The following is a 19,868-nucleotide window of genomic DNA, read 5'->3' on the forward strand; positions in this document are numbered from 1 at the left end:
AGTCAGAAGACACAACTAACTATTAATAAATTAACAGAATTTCTACACACTGAAAAACCAAAGTTATTAATAAAATATTAACACTACTCTGGTATTAATGATATTCACATTCTTTTTCTACTTAAGTAAAAATGTAAGATATAACAAGGAAACAAATTCAAAGTACACATGTATTACATTTCTGGAGACATGAGTTTACCAACGGTATACAACACAAATTTATATTAATAATGAACTTCATTACTTCTCCATTCATTTAAGGACTAGAGAGAAAAATTAACTATTTTTAGGAGAGAAATCCTAGAATACATAAAAACTATTTGTATTTAGTGATATAAGCTATGTTATTGATGGATAGTTCTATAAGCTTACAAAATACAAATGCCAACCCTAACTACAAACGACAACAAGCACATTTAGATGTTCAATAATACAATGATACCGAGAGGGGGGAAAAAGCCCTCATTTCAAAGGAAATAAAATGGTATCTTCCAATTTAATTTGGGACAATCATGGGAAATATGCTACCAAATATAAACATTAGATAAAATATGCAGAAAGACCAATACTCACAGGGTACTGTCTCCTTGCATACAAACTTTTAAAAGTGGAAATAATATATATCTGCAAACAGGAGAGTTACCCCACTTAGATGTCAGCCATCACAGAGGGAAGTTCCTATGATTTACATTCAAGGCACACTGGAGGTCTGAGTGTTGCAGCAAAGGTCTACCCAATTTTCTGACTGGATCCAAAGTGAGGAAGGAGACTTATTAAACTTGCTAAAAGCAAAGTCCTTTTCTAACATATTTTCTAATAGAAGAGCAAAACCAGGAGGATATGACATAAATGTATTATGTATACTCTGAATAGGGATAGTACATCACATACTACCAGCAATTTTAATCAGTCTAAGGTTTATATTTCAAATAGTTAATGATTTACTTGTTTGTTAATCAAGATACCCACCCTATCCTACTATAAAAAGTATTAGTAAGTCATCTCTCATGGTCTCATCGAGGACTCTGAATCCACAATCTTTTATATGTAAAATCATGTATTTCTTCAGTAGAGAGAATAAAAGTTCTTTTGAACTTGTAGTAAGTACCTTTATTGGTATAACTTGGGTTCTAGCTATTATTAATTGGAATAGACATTAAATCATTGCCTAGGGAAAAGGGAAGCCTTAATTGATTGTGAGTAAATTAATAACTACATCCAGTTTGGGCATAGCACAAGTTCAGCCTTTCTATGATCTTGAAAAGTGACTGGAAACGTCTCTACGTTTTTATGAGGAAAATCTCTATTACCAACTTTCTATTTTTTTATAGTCCGTATTATTTCTACATAAAAATAAGTATGCAAAAAACATGCCATATCCCAACATAAAAATGTGAAAGAATTAAAAAAGGAGAGGAAAGGGCACAATGGGAGTTAGATGTTTCCACACATAAAAAACGCCTGCTAAGCAGATACCACACACACCAAGAGAAAATCTGATGGCCTTGAGACTTGCAAAACTCTGAGTCACCACAAACACCAGAATCAGAATGACAATAGTTCTTAGATTTCTAAAAAAGAAATAAAGTCAAAAGTATGAGACAAAAATTACAGCAAATAAAACTTCTTAGTATCGAAGTTTAGTTAAAAAGGAAGAAAGACTGACACAGGAAGAAAACTTGTCTTGAGGTTATACTACAAAAAAAGCTCATATACTTAAAAATTATTATTGCAGGTCAACATTAAGAGTAATAGATAACTAGCTCTCTAGATATTTGACATTTACAGGTATTATAGGCAGAAATTATAAAGCAATATAAAAATAATATTTAAAAGAAATATAGTATTATAGAATTCAGGAAACATTAAAGAACTGCTCTTATGCACTCTCATCAAAGTAAAGCAAACAGAAAAATGCTATTCGACACAAATTTAAATTTATGGGAATACTGACAACTCCCTGAGTAGGCATTTATAGAACTAACTGTGTGTGTATTTATATTAAGTACCCCCTCCCTGAACCAAATTAATGTAAAAATCTAACTATATTTTGTATAGGTTACTGAAATAACGCCAAGTATGAAAAGCAATCACTAGGAATAAGTATAATAAGCAACAATAAAAACAGTGGTGCTGTGGGTAAGAGGTGTTTTAAAATATCTAGAGAATTTCATTAGAATTATCTAAAGTATAGATGAAATATAAGCTCGGACTCATATAGAAATAAATTAGTTTGAGTAGAGGGCAAATAATCTCACTAGATGTTAGATTTGGAAACAGGATAAATGAACTCTAGCTTCTTTGAAAATAAACACATCAAAGCATGCATAATTTAGAGCACTGGGTCAAATAACATCCCGCATACATACCACTCCATTGTGGTGGACCTACACAGATAATTGAGTTAATGGCCTTCAAACAATTGCACAGATGTACAAAAAAAAAAAAGTTGGAAATCACAAGTCTACTACTTTTAAAAACCTGATTACATAATTTTACAAAACAAATTTCAAGAGATTTGATTCAGTAGATTTTACTATACATGTTTTTTTTTACAAAATATATTTTTAAGACAACTTCATAAACTTCTCCTCTAATTTTTTTAATACTTTTGAACACATTACATGTTCTCCCTGGAAAACATTTCCTTAATAAATCATTAGTTTTTTTACTCTTCCTTTGAAAAGATCTACCTTCTATAAAATCATTCTTTGGTGTCTAAAAGATTCCAATGTGGGAGTCAGATTCTTGAGTATGACAAGAATATAACTTTGTTCCCAAAGCATGTTTTTTTAATGCCTGTATATTTTTTTGTTTTAGGTAATTCAACTGAGGAAAGACTTTGCCTAATTTGATGCTTTGAAAGCAGCTAGAGCAATCACAATAAAGTTTGAAAAACAAACCCAATCAAGTTAATATAGTCAACTCTTAGTCACAGGAATTCAGGTGTGAGGGCAGATGTATGGATGAACTAGTAAATGTCAAGAGTGATTTATAAACTTATAAATTCAGAGAGCTCAGAGAGATGCCGGGTGACATCTGGTAGAGTAATGCCAAAGTGTGTGTGTTAACAGTGGACAAAAAGAGAGTCAAGGAACACACTAATTGTAAACGTGACTTACTCTGGGAGCATTTAAAAACAACAGTGCTATGCCCAAGATGTTTTCATTAAAAATCCACAGAATCTGGAAATGTAATTTCTTCAAAAAATAAGATAAATTAGCATCACACTAGTTTCATTTAAACTAACACTGCGTTTCTACAATAGCAACTATGGACTGTATACTTGTTTCCACTCTAGACTGTAAGATTTCTGAGGACAGAAATGGTTTATTTACATCTAAATATCCTGAGTGGAGGTGAGTGCTGACAAAAAAAAAAAAAAAAGCCACTGAACATATGAATGAATGAAAGACTGAATGAACATCAGTAGTGAAAAAGATACAGGTAAGTCAAATACCTAATCTAAATGACAGTTAAATTCCTTAGAAGAATGCTTTTACCGGAGCTTTTGCTCCAGTACACAAAAACTAGGAAGAAGAAAACCAAGCCCAAATGAATAAGGTGGCAAAGAAGAGTTTTTGTAAGAAAAACCTGATCAAATTTTTTAGTTATATCAAAATAATGCAAAGCAGCCAGGCCAAACTACTTATCTATAAATTCAAATTGAATTTAACTTTAAGGAAAGTTCACATGAATGTGTGTAGCTGTCTTCCATGAAAATGACCTCAAAAAATTCACAAGGAAAAAAAAGATTAGAATGCTTGAATAGAAAAGAAAAAAAAAGTTACCTTGCCTTCGCAGTTCATTTTTAACAGCTTCTACACCTCCTGTTTTTTCAATGAAGTCATATATAACTTTTGATGTTTCTCGGTCTTTAAGTTGTGCCTCTGAGATTCCACACATATCAAAAAGATTCTTCAATTCTGGATCCAAATTATTCAGCTACAACAGATAAAGTAACTGTTAACTATAAAATCTATCTCAATTTTTTAAAATAAGCATGATCAAATTCAAATTTAGTTCTCATCTGTGCCCTTTATGAAATTATTTTAAATTTATACACTTTTAACATGGTTAGATTATTTATAAACCAACTAACCTTTCTTATTTAAAAAAAAAATAGAAAAGATAAGAACAGAGAATAAATTTTTCTTTTTTTGTTCCCTATCTTAAAAAAGAAGGCATCTCATTTAGAGTTTTACTAATCCATTCATGATTCAGACATCTCCAATGTTCATCTATTACTAAATAAGATTTAGGTATAATCACAAATTTAAAAAGTAAGTCAATTTGAAAATTTCAAAAAGGACCTCCTTATAACCTCAGCATCCTGTACAGAGCCCAACACAAAGAGGCATTCTAACTGCTGTGGAGTTAACACTGTAGTTAAAAACAAAAAACCCAGAAGGATTTCTCACCCCAATCACAAATAATATTTCTCTTCAAAAAAAATTTTCCAAACACTGATCATCTGTCAAATGTGAAATACATATTACTTAAGCAACCAAAATAGATAAAAATGTTAAAAACACTTATTTTTGCCAGCAGTTTCACCTACCTTGTTCATAGTGCTAAAAATTAAATAATGACAAAACTGCCAAAAAGAAAAGAATGAAAAGATCTAGATAATATAACAACTGGATATTCAGAATTTGATTATAGTACCTTCCAATAATTTGCCATACGTTCCCCTAAAATGATCAGTTAGCAGGCTGTCAACACACAAGAATTTTATATTACAGTAGATATGATTATTTATTTGTTTGTTTGTTTGTTTGAGAGTGCAAGCAGGGGAGGAGCAAAGGGAGGGGGAAAGAGAGAATATCAAGCAGACTCCATGCTGAGTGCAGAACCTCCTCAGGGTTTGATCTCACGACCTTGAGATCATGACCTGAGCTGAAACCAAGAGTCTGACTGAGCCACCTATGTGCCTCTGTGTTACAGTATATAAATCCAAGGAGTATAAAACCTTTGTCTTTATAGACATAGCCATAAATGACAGAACAATACTAAGGTTTCCAACCTCAGTGGTATATGTACATAAACACATTCAAATAAACGCTAGAATTCACAAAAATGATTAATAAAAATTTATTGATAAATAAATGCTGTGATAATTTATTGATAAATGCTGTGACAAGCCACAGCATTACCACATATTTAGAGCAATGATATTTATGGCTTGAAAAGACACTTACATCAAAGCCAGTATTCGGATCCCAACCAACATGTCCAATGTGCCTAAAGAAGTAGACGAAAAATATATATAAATAAAAAATAGAAAATACATAAAGAGCATTTAAAACATAAAATATATGAAATCCGATCCAACCAATAAATTTTGGGCCTGACCTAATAGTTCTCATACACATACCCATATTCAGGGAAAAACTGTGTGAGGAGTCAGGAGGCCAGGACTGGCCTCTCAGTTAAACTGAGTTTTAACATTTTTGCACAATCTTTCTGAGCACCTATTTCCTCAACTGTCAAACTAACAGAATACAAGCATTATATATATGAGAGGATAGGAATTTTGTAATGAGCTAATGAAATGATGTATATGAAAATGCTTAAAATATGTCAAATAAATACCAAAGGTTTGATGATGCCTACTATAGACTAATGTTTGTGTCCCTTAAAAATTCCTATGTTGAGACCTAATCCCCAATATGATGGTATTTGGAGGTAAGGATTTGGGGAGGTGATTAGGTTTTGAGGGTGGATCTCTGAAGAATGGGATTAGTGCCCTTAAAACAAAGGCCCCAGAGAGTTCTCCTGCCCTCTTCCAACATGTGAGGAAGACAGTTAGAAGACAGCTTTCTATTTACCAGGCAGTAAATTCTGCCTGCCTCTTCCCAATCTCCAGAACCGTAGAAACAAATGTCTGTTGTTTATAAGCCACTCAGTCTATGGTATTCTGTTACAGCAGCCCAAATGGACCAAGACAGTGCCTCTAGGCAATTTCCAAATCCCATTTTTAGGGAAAAAGTAAGAAATCATTATGTCCAACAATTACTTAAAGAAACAACTTAATCTAATTTTTCTTTTCTGATGAGTAGAAACGTAATAAACTGTAAGACTCACAGAAAGTCTACTGAACAATAGCCTTAAAAAACCCACAAAAGGGGTGCCTGGGTGGCACAGCGGTTAAGCGTCTGCCTTCGGCTCAGGGCGTGATCCCGGCGTTCTGGGATCGAGCCCCACATCAGGCTCCTCCACTATGAGCCTGCTTCTTCCTCTCCCACTCCCCCTGCTTGTGTTCCCTCTCTCGCTGGCTGTCTCTGTCAAATAAATAAATAAAATCTTTAAAAAAAAAAAAAAACAACCCACAAAAAACAAAAAACAACTCCAACAAAATCTATAGTGAAAAAAGTATGAAAATGATAAATGTAAGGGTCTTTCCAAAAAGAAAACAAAATTTTCTAAAAAGGTAAAACTCAAGAGCAGAAGTGAGTAAAATCAAAAGAATTCTCTTACTGGAAGTTGCTTGGTGTTCCAATATCTGCCTTGGTTAATCTCTTCTTTTTAGCTTTTCCTTTTTTCTTTTCTTTGGTATGGGAAATGTTGTTGACTTGTGGACCATAAAATCTATTGGTAGTGATTTCTGGATTTTTTATGTCAACTGTTGCCATGGGTAGATTAGGACCTGCAAAATAATATGAAAGGGATATAATTTAAGATGACAATTATTACATTCATAATTTATAATTTAAATATCTTTCTCTGAAGGAGGACCACTTCGCTAACATAAATTATTTAAATTTTAAAGTTGCATGTTAATTTTTTATAAATAATGGATAAAGTACTGCCAAAATTTCAAAAGCCTATAATAAAATCTTAAACACATTAGCATAGATGTTATTGCAAAGAGAACTTGTATTTTTATAACATTAAATCTCATGGAAAATAAAAATTTTCAATAAGAATTTAAATTTAATTGGTCTAATCCCTTGAATTTCGACTATAACAGCATCACACACATCCCATTAGTTGTTGGTAAAGTGGTATATATGACATAACAAGGATAATAAAAATTTAAAAAGCATTTACTTTTTTAAAAAATCTGACAAAGAAATCTAGTCTTACTTCTTTGTTTCAACTTTATTAGTCCACGAGGGAAAAAAGTACTTATACAATTATTACTACTATTTCTTCCAAAATTACCATATGTAAGTCCAATAATATTTTCTCTATCGGAAGTACAGGGCTCAAAAATGAGATGGAAAAATTCTCAAAACACTCATCTTCCACAAGAATCAATAGTGAAAATATCTCCCGCATCTTCAGATGTTATTAATAGCACCTTTAGGAGTGACACTAAATATAGGGGCGCCGGGGTGGCACAGCGGTTAAGCGTCAGGGGGTGATCCTGGCGTTATGGGATCAGGCCCCACATCAGGCTCCTCTGCTATGAGCCTGCTTCTTCCTCTCCCACCCCCCCTGCTTGTGTTCCCTCTCTCGCTGGCTGTCTCTCTCTCTGTCAAATAAATAAAATCTTTAAAAAAAAAAAAAAAAGGAGTGACACTAAATATAATATACAAAACCTGTTTTATAATTCACAAAATATTCTTGGCTTTAAATGCATGAGAGTCTAAATGAAATGTATTCAATTAAAAAATTCCTTATAAATTTAAGTAAACAGCATCACATGTTCCTTAGAGAGTCCATTTTAATATAGGATTATCTGACAAAACCTCTTATTAGATTAAATTCCTCTGAGATGAGTACCTTAATGACGACTTTCAAAATGTTGTATAAAATGTAACCACTATTGTGCAGAGAAACAGTTAACACAGCAGGCCCGAGACTGCCATCCTTAGAAAGGGCTGCTTGTAAAGTTAGCTCTGAGCTGGCATCCGGAAACTGGGATTCCAAGAGGGTTTTTATCATTCCCTGATAAGATGGGCTCACTGTGCCTCAACTATTTGTGCTAACAATGTGCTTAATCCTAAACACCTGCTTTCCTTCTGGGAGTCTATACCTTGATATGCGCTGGAAAGGGGAGGACTACGTGAGTAGCCCCGAATAAACCCTGGGCACTGAGTCCCTAATGAGTTTCTCTTTTAGACAACATTTACCATGTGTTGTAACAGCTTATTACTGGAGGAATTATGTGCAGTCCCTGCAACTCCAACGGGAGAAGACTATGGCAAAGTTGTATGTGGTTTCCCTCAGACATAAACCCATGTGTCTTTCCCTTTGTTGATTTTGTTTTATATCCTTTCACTGTCATAAATCTTTGCCCTGAGTACCCCACTATATGCCTAGTCATGTTGAGTTCTTCTAGCAAATCAACTGTGGGGTGGTCTTGAGGACCCCTGATATAATCATTGAATGGAAAACAGAAACCCCAAGAAATTACAGGCTAACATATATTAGGTGAAAATTAAAGGCCAATTTGACGGTATTTCTTCAACTGCACTAAAAACCTCAAATGTAGCCTATTTATTAAAGTTACCTGAAAGAACAATGTTTATCTAAATGAGTAAATTATGGGGTGCCTGGGTGGCACAGCGGTTAAGCGTCTGCCTTCGGCTCAGGGCGTGATCCCGGCGTTATGGGATCGAGCCCCACATCAGGCTCCTCCGCTATGAGCCTGCTTCTTCCTCTCCCACTCCCCCTGCTTGTGTTCCCTCTCTCGCTGGCTGTCTCTATCTCTGTCAAATAAATAAATAAAAATCTTTTAAAAATAAATAAATAAATGGGTAAATTATATAAAACCCATGTTCTCTCTTTCAACTCTACTATTCAAGATGAAATAGAGTTAAAATAAATTTACGAAACCCATCTACCACTTTATCGGACAAGTAAACAATTTGGAAAGATTTGTATTTTTAATATCACCAAAATTCAGCTATTTTCCCTCCATAATCAAAGTCTACTTACATGTGTCTAAAAGTTCTATTTGTATTTTCATATAAAATTCCACGGAAGTTGCTCATATTGGCAAGAAGTAAAGAAATTGTTATTGGAAAAAAATGGAAGCTAGTGAATAATATGGATAAGACCATTAACATAAAATGATTCAGTGTCAAGGAATAATACAAATAACTGGATCAAAAATTAAAGGTTAGTTATACAATACAGGTTTATGAAACAGTAGATAAAGACTTGGATTTTCAAATTTGTTCAGGTATCAGATTTCAGTGTTTACTGTAGTTTCACAAAGTAAGGGACTAAGAATGCCCAGAATTCAAGTGTTTGTTGGAGGGTTAGATTGGTGTCATACTCAAAGGCTCATCTACTGATCTGTTTTTACTTCTCATCCCTCCTTTTCTGCCTTCCCTCTTATTATTTAGCTTTACAAATCAGTATCAGCAACACCATCCATGGTAAGATGCCGTGAATCACTACTTACTGTCTCATCTTTATACTTACTAGAATTTAAGAATTAACTTAGGACAGATTTAGGAGTATCAGAATGAGGCACTCTCCTTATATATTACCACCCCTCCTGAAATAGGTGTTCAAAGAGCAACTATAAAGGAGCAACCAGATTCACCATTAAAAAAATAACAAAACTGGGGCGCCTGGGTGGCACAGCGGTTAAGTGTCTGCCTTTGGCTCAGGGCGTGATCCCGGCGTTATGGGATCGAGCCCCACACAGGCTCCTCCGCTATGAGCCTGCTTCTTCCTCTCCCACTCCCCCTGCCTGTGTTCCCTCTCTCGCTGGCTGTCTCTATCTCTGTCGAATAAATAAATAAAATCTTAAAAAAAAAAAAAAAACTATTATCAGTTTTTAGAAAAAAGCAAAAACAAAAGTATTTTTAATGCTGCTCTAGGTTGTATAAAAGTTATTATTATACCACGGATGTTTTAAATGGTAATAGAATTGGGTAAAGTGTGGGGCGCCTGGGTGGCTCAGCGGTTGGGTGTCTGCCTTCAGCTCAGGGCGTGATCTCGGCGTTATGGGATCAAGCCCCGCATCGGGCTCCTCCGCTATGAGCCTGCTTCTTCCTCTCTCACTCCCCCTGCTGTGTTCCCTCTCTTGCTGGCTGTCTCTATCTCTGTCGAATAAATAAATAAATAATCTTAAAAAAAAAAAAAAGAATTGGGTAAAGTGAAGTTGAATAGTTTAAATTATCCAAGCTAATAAATTCTTTCCTGGGAAATTTAATAAAGTTAAGATTCTTTTTTTTTTTTTTAAGATTTTATTTATTTATTTGACAGAGATAGAGACAGCCAACGAGAGAGGGAACACAAGCAGGGGGAGTGGGAGAGGAAGAAGCAGGCTCATAGCAGAAGAGCCTGATGTGGGGCTCGATCCCGGAACACCGGGATCACGCCCTGAGCTGAAGGCAGACGCTTAACCGCTGTGCCACCCAGGCGCCCCTAAAGTTAAGATTCTTGTAAGCCTGATTTATAACTCACTAGAGAAAATAATTCAGCCATCTCTGAAGAAAGTTTAAGGATAAAGAAGACAGGAACAAAATGTAAGTGGTATGTGGAATGAATAACAACGTTTAATTCATACTGTAGTCAGACTGTGTTTCCCCTCCTCACTCTATCCCAAAAGGAGTTATGTATACACTGTTACTGCCAAGCAGTTTATAAAGCCTTTGAATTAGCTATTTAGTGTCATTACACATGAATTTCATTACTGGTTAAAACATTATTTAATTAAGTCTATCTAAGAAAGTTCAAATTATAGATATATACAGAAAATTAGTATTAGCTGGGAAATTAGAGTGTTTTTCTACACTTTTCATCTTATAGATGAAACCTAAGGATGAAAAGAGTCAGATGACCTGTCTAAAGTCATACAATTAGTGACAAAAGTGAAGATGAATTCTGCTACCTTGGTTCCTAGTCCACTACCCTTTCTATTTACTACTACTGTACTTTTTACACTAAAGTCAAACCATAAGGTGATTGATTAGGCTAACTTTACCAATGTTATCATATATCATTTCCTTACCAATTAGTTCTCTCAATTTATATAGTTCAACATTTCTTCATTCAATAAATATTTACTAATAACTTTCAAAATTTAGAAAAAAGGTTTCCTACATAATCATGAGATTAGGTACTTGGTTATTTCTGTTGGTAATAGTCATTTACTTCAGAGTTTGAAGGTGTTTGGAAGTAAGTTTAAAATGGTGTTCTAAAGCCTAATTAAATATTTGTTTCAAAAGTGACAACCTGGGTAAGGCAGAGTCATTTTTTTAATAAAGTTTATGGAAGACCTGGTAATGGAGATACTCTTAAATCACTTCAAGTAAAAATTAATTTAATTATTCCATTTACAAAATTATACTCATCCTAAGAACATATACTAAGTAAATATATAATGGAGGGGGCGATTTCCCTCCTTTAAAAAAAAAAAAAAACAGTCAAATGACAAATTACCATTTTCTGATTAAAGAAAATTGTCACAGAAAAGGCTTTTTAATATTCTCACTGAACAGCATTTCTAGTTAATTTTAAAACTAAAAGAACAAACTAAAGTCTTCCCCTTAATTACGTAAAAAGCAGAGAACTCTCACCAAGGCAAAATAGTTGAGAAACAGGTGGCCCAGAGGCCTCTGATGTCAAGCAGTCATGAAGCTGAGAACAAATCATTGGAAAGCGTCTAAGCTAAAAGGTGAGACTGACCGATAAAGAAAAAAGAAAGATGTATGGATTAGGAGTTAGTGAGGAAGACACTGAATTGCATTTCAGGAATATATGTTACTTCTACATAAAGTGTCTTTTTAATAGTTAAAATTTGAAAAAGTCTACTAAACTGATAATCCAAATGAGGATTTAAGACAAAGCACCTGCATGGACACAGCAAGGTGGTAAGGTGTCCACTGCGCCTGGTAGTCGTGTACCAAATGCGGAAACGTAATATGCTGCCCTCCAAACAGTGGTTTCCACATAGTGGGGAGAGCAAGACAAATGACTGCACTGCAGGAAAAAAATATTAAAACTCCTATTAATAATTATTTCATCCTTTATTGTGTACGTAATATGTTAATACCATATTATATGTCTATTTTATAAGGAAATATATAAATGCTGGCAATACATAGCCATATAATTTTGCCTTTTAATGATACTATTTTTTTAAACTCTCATTTAATGAAAAGAAGTTTGGGATCACTTTGCCAAAGGGTTAAAACTACAGACCTAAAGATTTAAAACCAAGAGCAATCACAGAGAAAGAAACTCTATTTAATTATGAGTACCTCTCCCACTAGGAGTAATAAAGTTGCAAGACACCACTGTCACATAAAGAATATACAAATTCATGGGATGCCTGGGTGGCTCAGTCGGTTAAGTGTCAGACTCTTGGTTTGGTCTCAGGTCAGGATCTCAGCACAGAGTCTACTTGTCCCTCTCCCTTCCCCTCTGCTCCTCCTCCTGCTCGGAGCTCTCTCTCTCTCTCCCAGATAAATGAATAAATAAATAACATCTAAAAAAAAAAAAAAAAAAAAAATATCCAAATTCTGTGTATTCATGGATTAGGTGCCTCTTCGGAAGTACATTTTATATGTATTGAAAAGAGTAAAATTTTGAAAACTCTATAAAATATTTATACTGTTAACTTTAATTATATTATTTATACAACATCTACCCTCTAAAATCTGAGGTTACTTTTCCCAAAGATGCCACTTCTAGGAAGCCTTCCTCACTGTACTCAATACATGCTTACAGAATGCAGAATAATAAATTCAAAAGGACTAAAACATTAAGCATGCAATAAGGGAAAAAATTCTAACACTGCTGTAGGAGTTCACAGATGAATGACTTCTGACTCAGCGGCTTCTGCTTCCTTTTGCCTCCGTCACGTATCAGCCGAGTTACTTAAGGCAGGTTATTTACCCTTTCTAGGTCTCAGTTTCTCCTTCAAAATCTTATGGACACAGCATAGTGATTAAGGGGCCAGGCTGTGGAGTTAAGACTGCTTGAGACTGAATCCTGCTCTACCACTTCATAGTTTTGTGACTCTGAGCAAATTACCCACTTGTGCCCGTTTGCTCTCCTATAAAATGGGGATAATAGCAGCCACTTCATAAGACTGCTGGACAGTGCCTGGCTGGTAGTAAATGATCATTAAATAGCAGCTGCTATAATTATTGTTGTCATTGTCTTCATCATGATAACTAGTATTTAGTAAGGACTATGCTAAGTACTTTGATTACTTCATTTAATCTCCACAGCAGTCCTATAAAATAAGTATCAAAATTTCTACTTAAAAGACAAAGTCAAAGTACTTGGCACAAGGTATGCCTTACTGAAGGTAGTTGTTTTTTTTAATTGTAATAAGGTAAATAATCCAAAATTTAATAAAGCAATATTTGGTTCATGTTTTTATATCAGGAAAAGAAATTTAAGGACAAAATCAGAAAGCAATATATCTGTTTAAGAGAAACAAACCCTAACAATCACCGATAGTTGTCATATACTGTTTCCTGGAATAAGCTATCTAAATTCTGAGAGGATGTGAGATGCTTAAAAAAAAAAAAAAAGCCATATTCTCCATTATAATGAAGGTTCCTGGAGCCAGGGTTCCTTACCTCCACAAGTCAGGGACCCAATTTAAACGTGATGAAAGCTCTATATCCTCTCTCCCCAGAGAAAATATATACACTTAAAAATTTAGCACACTATTTCAGGGAGGGCTTATGGAGTCCAGGATGAGAATCTCTGCCCTAAAGATCTGGGACTTTGTCCTTTTTATTTTGGAATTCCTTTTCATTTTGGAATGTATACCTTTCTGGTATGCATGTTTGTTTTTTTTTTTTTAAATGAATTCTCAATACTTCAAGTGCTCATCATCAAATTAAGGAGGGTAATATACAGCTATATTAGTTCTAAACACACCATTAAAGTCAGTGCTCATTCCCACAGGGGCTAGTTTCATACTACCAGTGTGAAATAGTATTTTGAAATAAGAAAAAAACATAAATCTTAAAGTAAGAAATGAACAAGTATGCTACATAAACTCTACCACCTTTAAGGAAGATATTAAGACAAGATTATACAGTTTCTAAACTTAATTGTCAATATAGAATGAAGATATTAATAACGATCTTCACCCTATGTAGTCCTCCTCCATCCTATAAAAAAGCCAAAGAATAGTGCATTTCTAAGACTCATCTTTGTTATCTTAAAATGACACAATAAACTACAGTATTTGATCACAGATATTAAATATTATTAATGATACATGTTTCTAAAAGGATTAAACTATAGTCTAAAATCTTCTAGATCAATAATTTGTATCAAAAAGCTTACCATTTGGGGAGTCTCGTCTTTTCTCTGTTAGAAAATAAATTAAAATAATATTATTAGATATATGCAATACAAAATCAACATAAAAAATTAATTTACCTAAACTGTCTTATTCCTAAATCAATGTATAAGTGGCTAAGAAAGGTTTCTCTGAGGAACTAACATCTGAATAAAATAAGAGAGGGAACAACATATTTAAAGGCCCTAAGGAGGGAACAGCATGAAGGAACATCATGAAGCTTGGACTAGAGTGAGCCAACAGAAGAGTAAAAGAGAAGTCAGAAGGAGACCCTGGACTGGATCATATAGGATCCCACAGCCCAGGGTAAGGAATATAGATTGTATTCTATATATGATAGGAAGCTCTTGTAGGGTTTTCAATAGGGCCAGTGAATAATCTAATCTATGTTTTTAAAAGTTAACTTTGGCTACTATGTGGAAAAGAGATCATAGGGGGCACTGAGTGGCAGCAGGGAGACTAGTGAGGGAGTTATAGTAGTCCAGGTGACAGATGATGGGGGCTTAAATTAGGGGGGGCCACAGAGGTGATGAGGAATAGATCCAGGATATGTTTTTGAAGGCAGAGACAAGAGACTCACTAATAGGATTTATGAGAGATCATGGTGAGCCAGAGTGGAGCCTTTTACCAAATTGGGGAAGACGTGGGGAGGAGTAGCAACAGGTCTAACTGGGGTTAGGGAACATGGATCAACTGTTCTGCTCAGACATGTTAAGTCTGAAGGTTATTCTGAGGCCCAGTTGAAATAAACAAGTCTGAAGGTTGGGGGAGAGGTCAACAATGTAGATAAAACTTTGGGAGGCATCAGCATATGGACAGTTTTCAAAGCTATGTAACTCAATGAAAGCATAAGGGTAATGAGAATACTCAGAAATGTCTGATCACTAAGGCAGACCAAAATAATAATAAAAAGCTATAACAGATTAGGAAGTAGTAAAATCAGGAGAACTACCAATCCTTTGCACTCAGACTCTTACATACCAAGTTTGATATCATTTTGGTTTTAAGAAATTCAAAAGTGGTTGAAGAATTTTAAACAAATGTAATTTCCACAGATTTTTAATACAAAACTGCCCAAAATTATAAGAGAAATAATCATAAATAATGATATGCTAAAGTAATTAGTTTGTAAACAGCCATAAACTAAAATTAATAGGATTTATCTGGGGGACAAGTTAAAAAATCTTGGCAATGGGAAATACAAATTTATTACTTCATCTGGTGGTCTGATGAAGTAACTTTCCGAAAGCAAGTCCTATCTATGTCAGTGAATGTCAATCTCCCATTTCCCAGGTGATGTTATCTCTGCAACCAGAGAGGAAATACTTCTTAAATTGATAACACAGAATTGGAAATATAATGAGATAAATATAAAGTTCAGAGCATAAGTTCTAAAAAGTAATTTACAAGTAAGACACTAACCTGGCTTGAGAGCCATTCATATGGAAAAAGGGAGGGTTTGGTTGAACAAAGAAGAATGGGAGCTACTGGTGTGAGGTATTTGCTAGAAACATTTGCAGAACAGTATTTAATCAAATCAAGAGGTACTTTAGAATGAACTAGCAAAGATACTTGTGGAGTACTGTGTTGAAATATGACCACTGTATGTGAAGCTGGATCACTTCTTCAAATCTGGACCATCTAAAGAAGACATAAAAATCTATGATATTCACGGTATACGGGATGATGCATCCATAAACTACATAATGTGAGGAGTAAGAAACTGAAACTAGTTAAACTAAAGAAGTAAAGGCATGAGAACATGACAGATGGCTTCCAATATTAAATGGCTACTGGGAGGAAAAGAAAATAGACTAATTCTTTGTTGCTCCAAAAATCAGACCCTACACATCTTAAGTTAAAGACAGGCGAGGCTGGAGTCTGACTTAGCATGAAGCACTACCCAACGATCACTCAGCTGCATCCCTAATGTGATCTTTCTATTTCTGAAACACCATGCTTAAAAGTTTAGGAACTACATAAAACAAAATTCCTGTACCAGCTGAAAAACACCTTTAAGTGACCTTCCTATTTCAAAGTCCATTAGTCTATATTTCAGGAAACATTTTTTACTTGTTTTAATTTGGAAATATCACATATTTTGACTACAAGGAGCCCCAGAGAGCCCTGGCCTAGCACCTGACTATGTCACTGAAGTAGGGCGCTGAACCATAAATCATTCTATACCTTTAAATCCTTTCCTAGCATGGAATCAAGTAGTACATGTTCTTCGTCCCAAAAAGAAGAAACACAAAATAGGTCCCTAATAATTCTATTTACTCATTGTAATTGAGGTATAATAAGAAGGCAATTGTGAGGCAATAACTTAGTTCATTTCGTTTTCATTTTTATCTCACCTGCCTCTTGGAAACCCATTAAAATAACAATAAAGATGTACAAAATGGAATACATGGTTTTACATTCCTGTTTTCTGGATCCAATGTCTTATTTTTTCAAGGCTTAGTCCTTCCTAGTGGTAAAGCACATCCTGGAATACAGTGATCTTCAAAACTGTGGTGACATATACCCCCAGATGTACAGAAAAACTTTCCAAGAAGTATATGGCATGGCTAGTTTTAAGGGGATCTATTTGGTGATCTCAACTCCCATATGTTCTTTCTCCTAAAACTGACCTTAAGATGGTAATTTTAGAGAGGTTCACCTTTCCTAATCACCCTTCTCCCACCTGACAACAGAAAGGCCTAGTACACTGTTGTCAAATACTTCTGTATCAATAAATTTAAAATTCTATACTAGACTGCATCATTCTTTAATTATTTTATATGTATTATAGTCTCATGCATTAAACTTACTTCCTTATGGTTTTATAACAGACAACATTCGGGACAAAATAGAGACAAAACAATGTTTACAGATTTTGTTTGCAACTTTGCTTATTTGCTTCTAGGCTTGCCTAAAAAGTCTTTGTTCACAAAGTATTAAATATTCTAAGAATGTAAGTTAAGAACAATGCCATAAAAATGCAAGTTTAAGAGTCAGTATATACGGAATGTTACAAACAAAAAAGGTTATCAGAAAGAGTTCTTCAGTAAATCTGAAAAAATTAGTTCTTAATAAAAACACTTCTTGTAAGTAAGGATTAGTGTGTGTGTATATACATATATATATATATATATTTTTTTTTTTTTTTTCTGTAAGGGTCCAGAGAATAAATATTTTAGGCTTTGTGTGCCAAACAGTCTTTGTTGTAACTACCCAACTGTTGTGACAAAAAAGCAGCCATCAGATGTATTATACAGACAAAATGTAAACCGATGAGCATAGCTGTATCTCACTAAAACTTTATTTATAAAAACAGGTGTGGGCCAGATCTGTCCTATAAGCCATAGTCTGCCAGCTTCTGTTTAAAAGAATTAAAAAAAAAAAAAAAGTTTACCAGATTTCCTTTGTCGCCGGCCCAACAAGTCTGTAACTGCTTTTCGGAATTTTTTTGCTTCTTCTTCATTGGCAAAATTAAGAGCAACTTGACAAGTCTGAAATATTTTTATTAAAAATGGTAAACAACAAAAAATATGAATCTAGCTCTATTTAATGAAAAAGTTGATAACCAACAAAGTACACTTCTGAAGAAGGAAAGCTGAGTTTACTAGCAGACAAGAGCTTAGTTAGCTTAGTTTTAAATTTACCTAAATAACTTAAGAATACTAAAAGCATAGAGAAGGCAAAGTAAAAGACTACTATTAGAAAGGTTGCCTCTCATAGTGGACATTCAAATATTAAATGGGAATACTCCACCTTCAATAACAACAACAAAAACAGCAAACTGAATTTGATCTTTCAATAGAGCACTCTATAAAATAATTTGGATTTTAGAAAAGGCAAACACCGAAAAAGTTTATCAAATGCAGGTCAGCTCTATCTTTACTAGGTTATGTTTTTATTTTACAGCTTAATTGTAGGTATTATTTAAATCATAACCTTAATTCAGATAAATTATTAAAAATGTGGAAACACACTAACATGGATTGTGGCATTAATACACATTTTTATATATGTAAATATATTTATATTTTATTAAGAAAAACATGAAAAATAACAGCTAGAGAATAAAATACTTTTTGAAAAGATATATCATCTAATCTGACCTTTTTTTCTCATTATAGAAAACTTAGGAAATAAAAAGATGAAAATAAAGAAAATTAACATCACCTATAACCTGGTTACATATGGTGACCCTGTAAGCATATGGTATGGAAATTCTTCTAACATCTTCCTCAAGTATATGCAATAAATTTTTTGAATTCTATTTTCCCCCTACAAGCATTTATTGTACTTTAGCACTCTTCTAGGCCATGAACTATTCTTTCACAAAATAATTTGAATGGCAATATAACATTCAATATTTAAAAGATACCATGGATTAGTGGGCAATAAAGACTTCATTTTTATACATAAAAAAACTAAATCTCAGAAAGATTAACCTATCTGTCCAAAGACAAAGATGACGAAAAAAACAAATTTCTTTCCTACGTAGCAAATTCTACTTACAGTACTCTTTGGAATCTTTTTTTTTTTTCGGCCCTTTAAAATCTTAGCCATTTCTTCCTATTTAGCTATACTATCTATGAAGAAGCTTTTAAAAGTAAAATAATTCTTTTTACTTTATACAGTGTTTACACGGAAAGCTCATAAATGCTTTCCACAAATATAAAAACAATTACATTAAATGGGGCAATAAAAAAAAATATGACTTACATCTCCAGCAAAGGTATGAAAATATCCTCTAGGACTATTATATACAAAGTTATTGTATAGCTCTTGTTCCCACAATAGTTTCCCATCCTAGAAAAAAGTTAAAATTAAGAGTTACCAAAAAGACAGTCTCTAGGAATAAAATAAAATAAATGACTCATATTCAGGGAATTGTTTATATTAACAATAGCTTTACATGCACAGAAAACACATGTGTATAAAACATAAATAACATATAATTTAATCAGTAATTTCTTAATAACGAAAGAGTAAATTCTGGATTTTTGTTTCATAAAAACTATGTATCAAATGAGTTTAATTCAGTATGATAAGACACAATCTCATTAGCCTTGTATTCCCAAACACAGTTACTCAGTCAAATACAAAACTAGAACAATTACTAGATCATCAGTGTTAGAAGGACTAGACTACTGTTGTACTGATTATCAATGCATAGTTCCAACAGCAATAGACTGTGTGCTATCAAATATTACAGGAACATTTCACGCTCTTTTCCTCAATTCTGTAGATTCTGGGAGGGTCAAATTTACCTTCTCGGTACTGTTCGTGAACAATTTTCGAATTCCTAACTTTTACACAGTGGCCCTCTAATTAAATACTGGTAAAAAGGAGTTAGTGTCAATCATGTGCAGAAAGAGACTGATGATTAAAGTGCACCAAGGTTAAAGTATGGTTAAGAGAACCATGGATGACTGGACTGTCACATCTATGGCTGCAGTAGAAGAAATACAATTAACCTAATACCAAAAGGTGGCTAACTGCAAGTATTCAGCAGTGGTTACCTATAATTAGAAATAAGTGGTTAGAGAAATGTAACTATTGTCCTATTTCAAAAGCAAAGTTCTACCTACACCATGATTTAGAAAAACTGTATACACATATAATGCAATTC

At 33.9% G+C, this 19,868-nt stretch overlaps 1 protein-coding gene across 3 annotated transcripts in view; it reads right to left on the reverse strand.

The window, feature by feature from the left end:
- WASL (WASP like actin nucleation promoting factor) overlaps nucleotides 1–19,868 on the reverse strand; it is a 64,259-nt gene that overhangs the window by 9,581 nt on the left and 34,810 nt on the right. For all 3 annotated transcript variants that reach the window (XM_026510305.4, XM_044387999.3, XM_044388002.3), the window contains 6 exons: nucleotides 18,959–19,045; nucleotides 17,640–17,736; nucleotides 14,227–14,250; nucleotides 6,481–6,649; nucleotides 5,202–5,244; nucleotides 3,792–3,945 (listed from right to left, as the gene is read on the reverse strand). In XM_026510305.4, coding sequence (XP_026366090.2) covers nucleotides 3,792–3,945; nucleotides 5,202–5,244; nucleotides 6,481–6,649; nucleotides 14,227–14,250; nucleotides 17,640–17,736; nucleotides 18,959–19,045 — 574 coding nt within the window. The remainder of the gene's footprint in view (nucleotides 1–3,791; nucleotides 3,946–5,201; nucleotides 5,245–6,480; nucleotides 6,650–14,226; nucleotides 14,251–17,639; nucleotides 17,737–18,958; nucleotides 19,046–19,868) is intronic.

The sequence above is a fragment of the Ursus arctos genome, unplaced genomic scaffold, assembly GCF_023065955.2.
Source record: "Ursus arctos isolate Adak ecotype North America unplaced genomic scaffold, UrsArc2.0 scaffold_3, whole genome shotgun sequence".
Classification (NCBI taxonomy): domain Eukaryota; kingdom Metazoa; phylum Chordata; class Mammalia; order Carnivora; family Ursidae; genus Ursus; species Ursus arctos.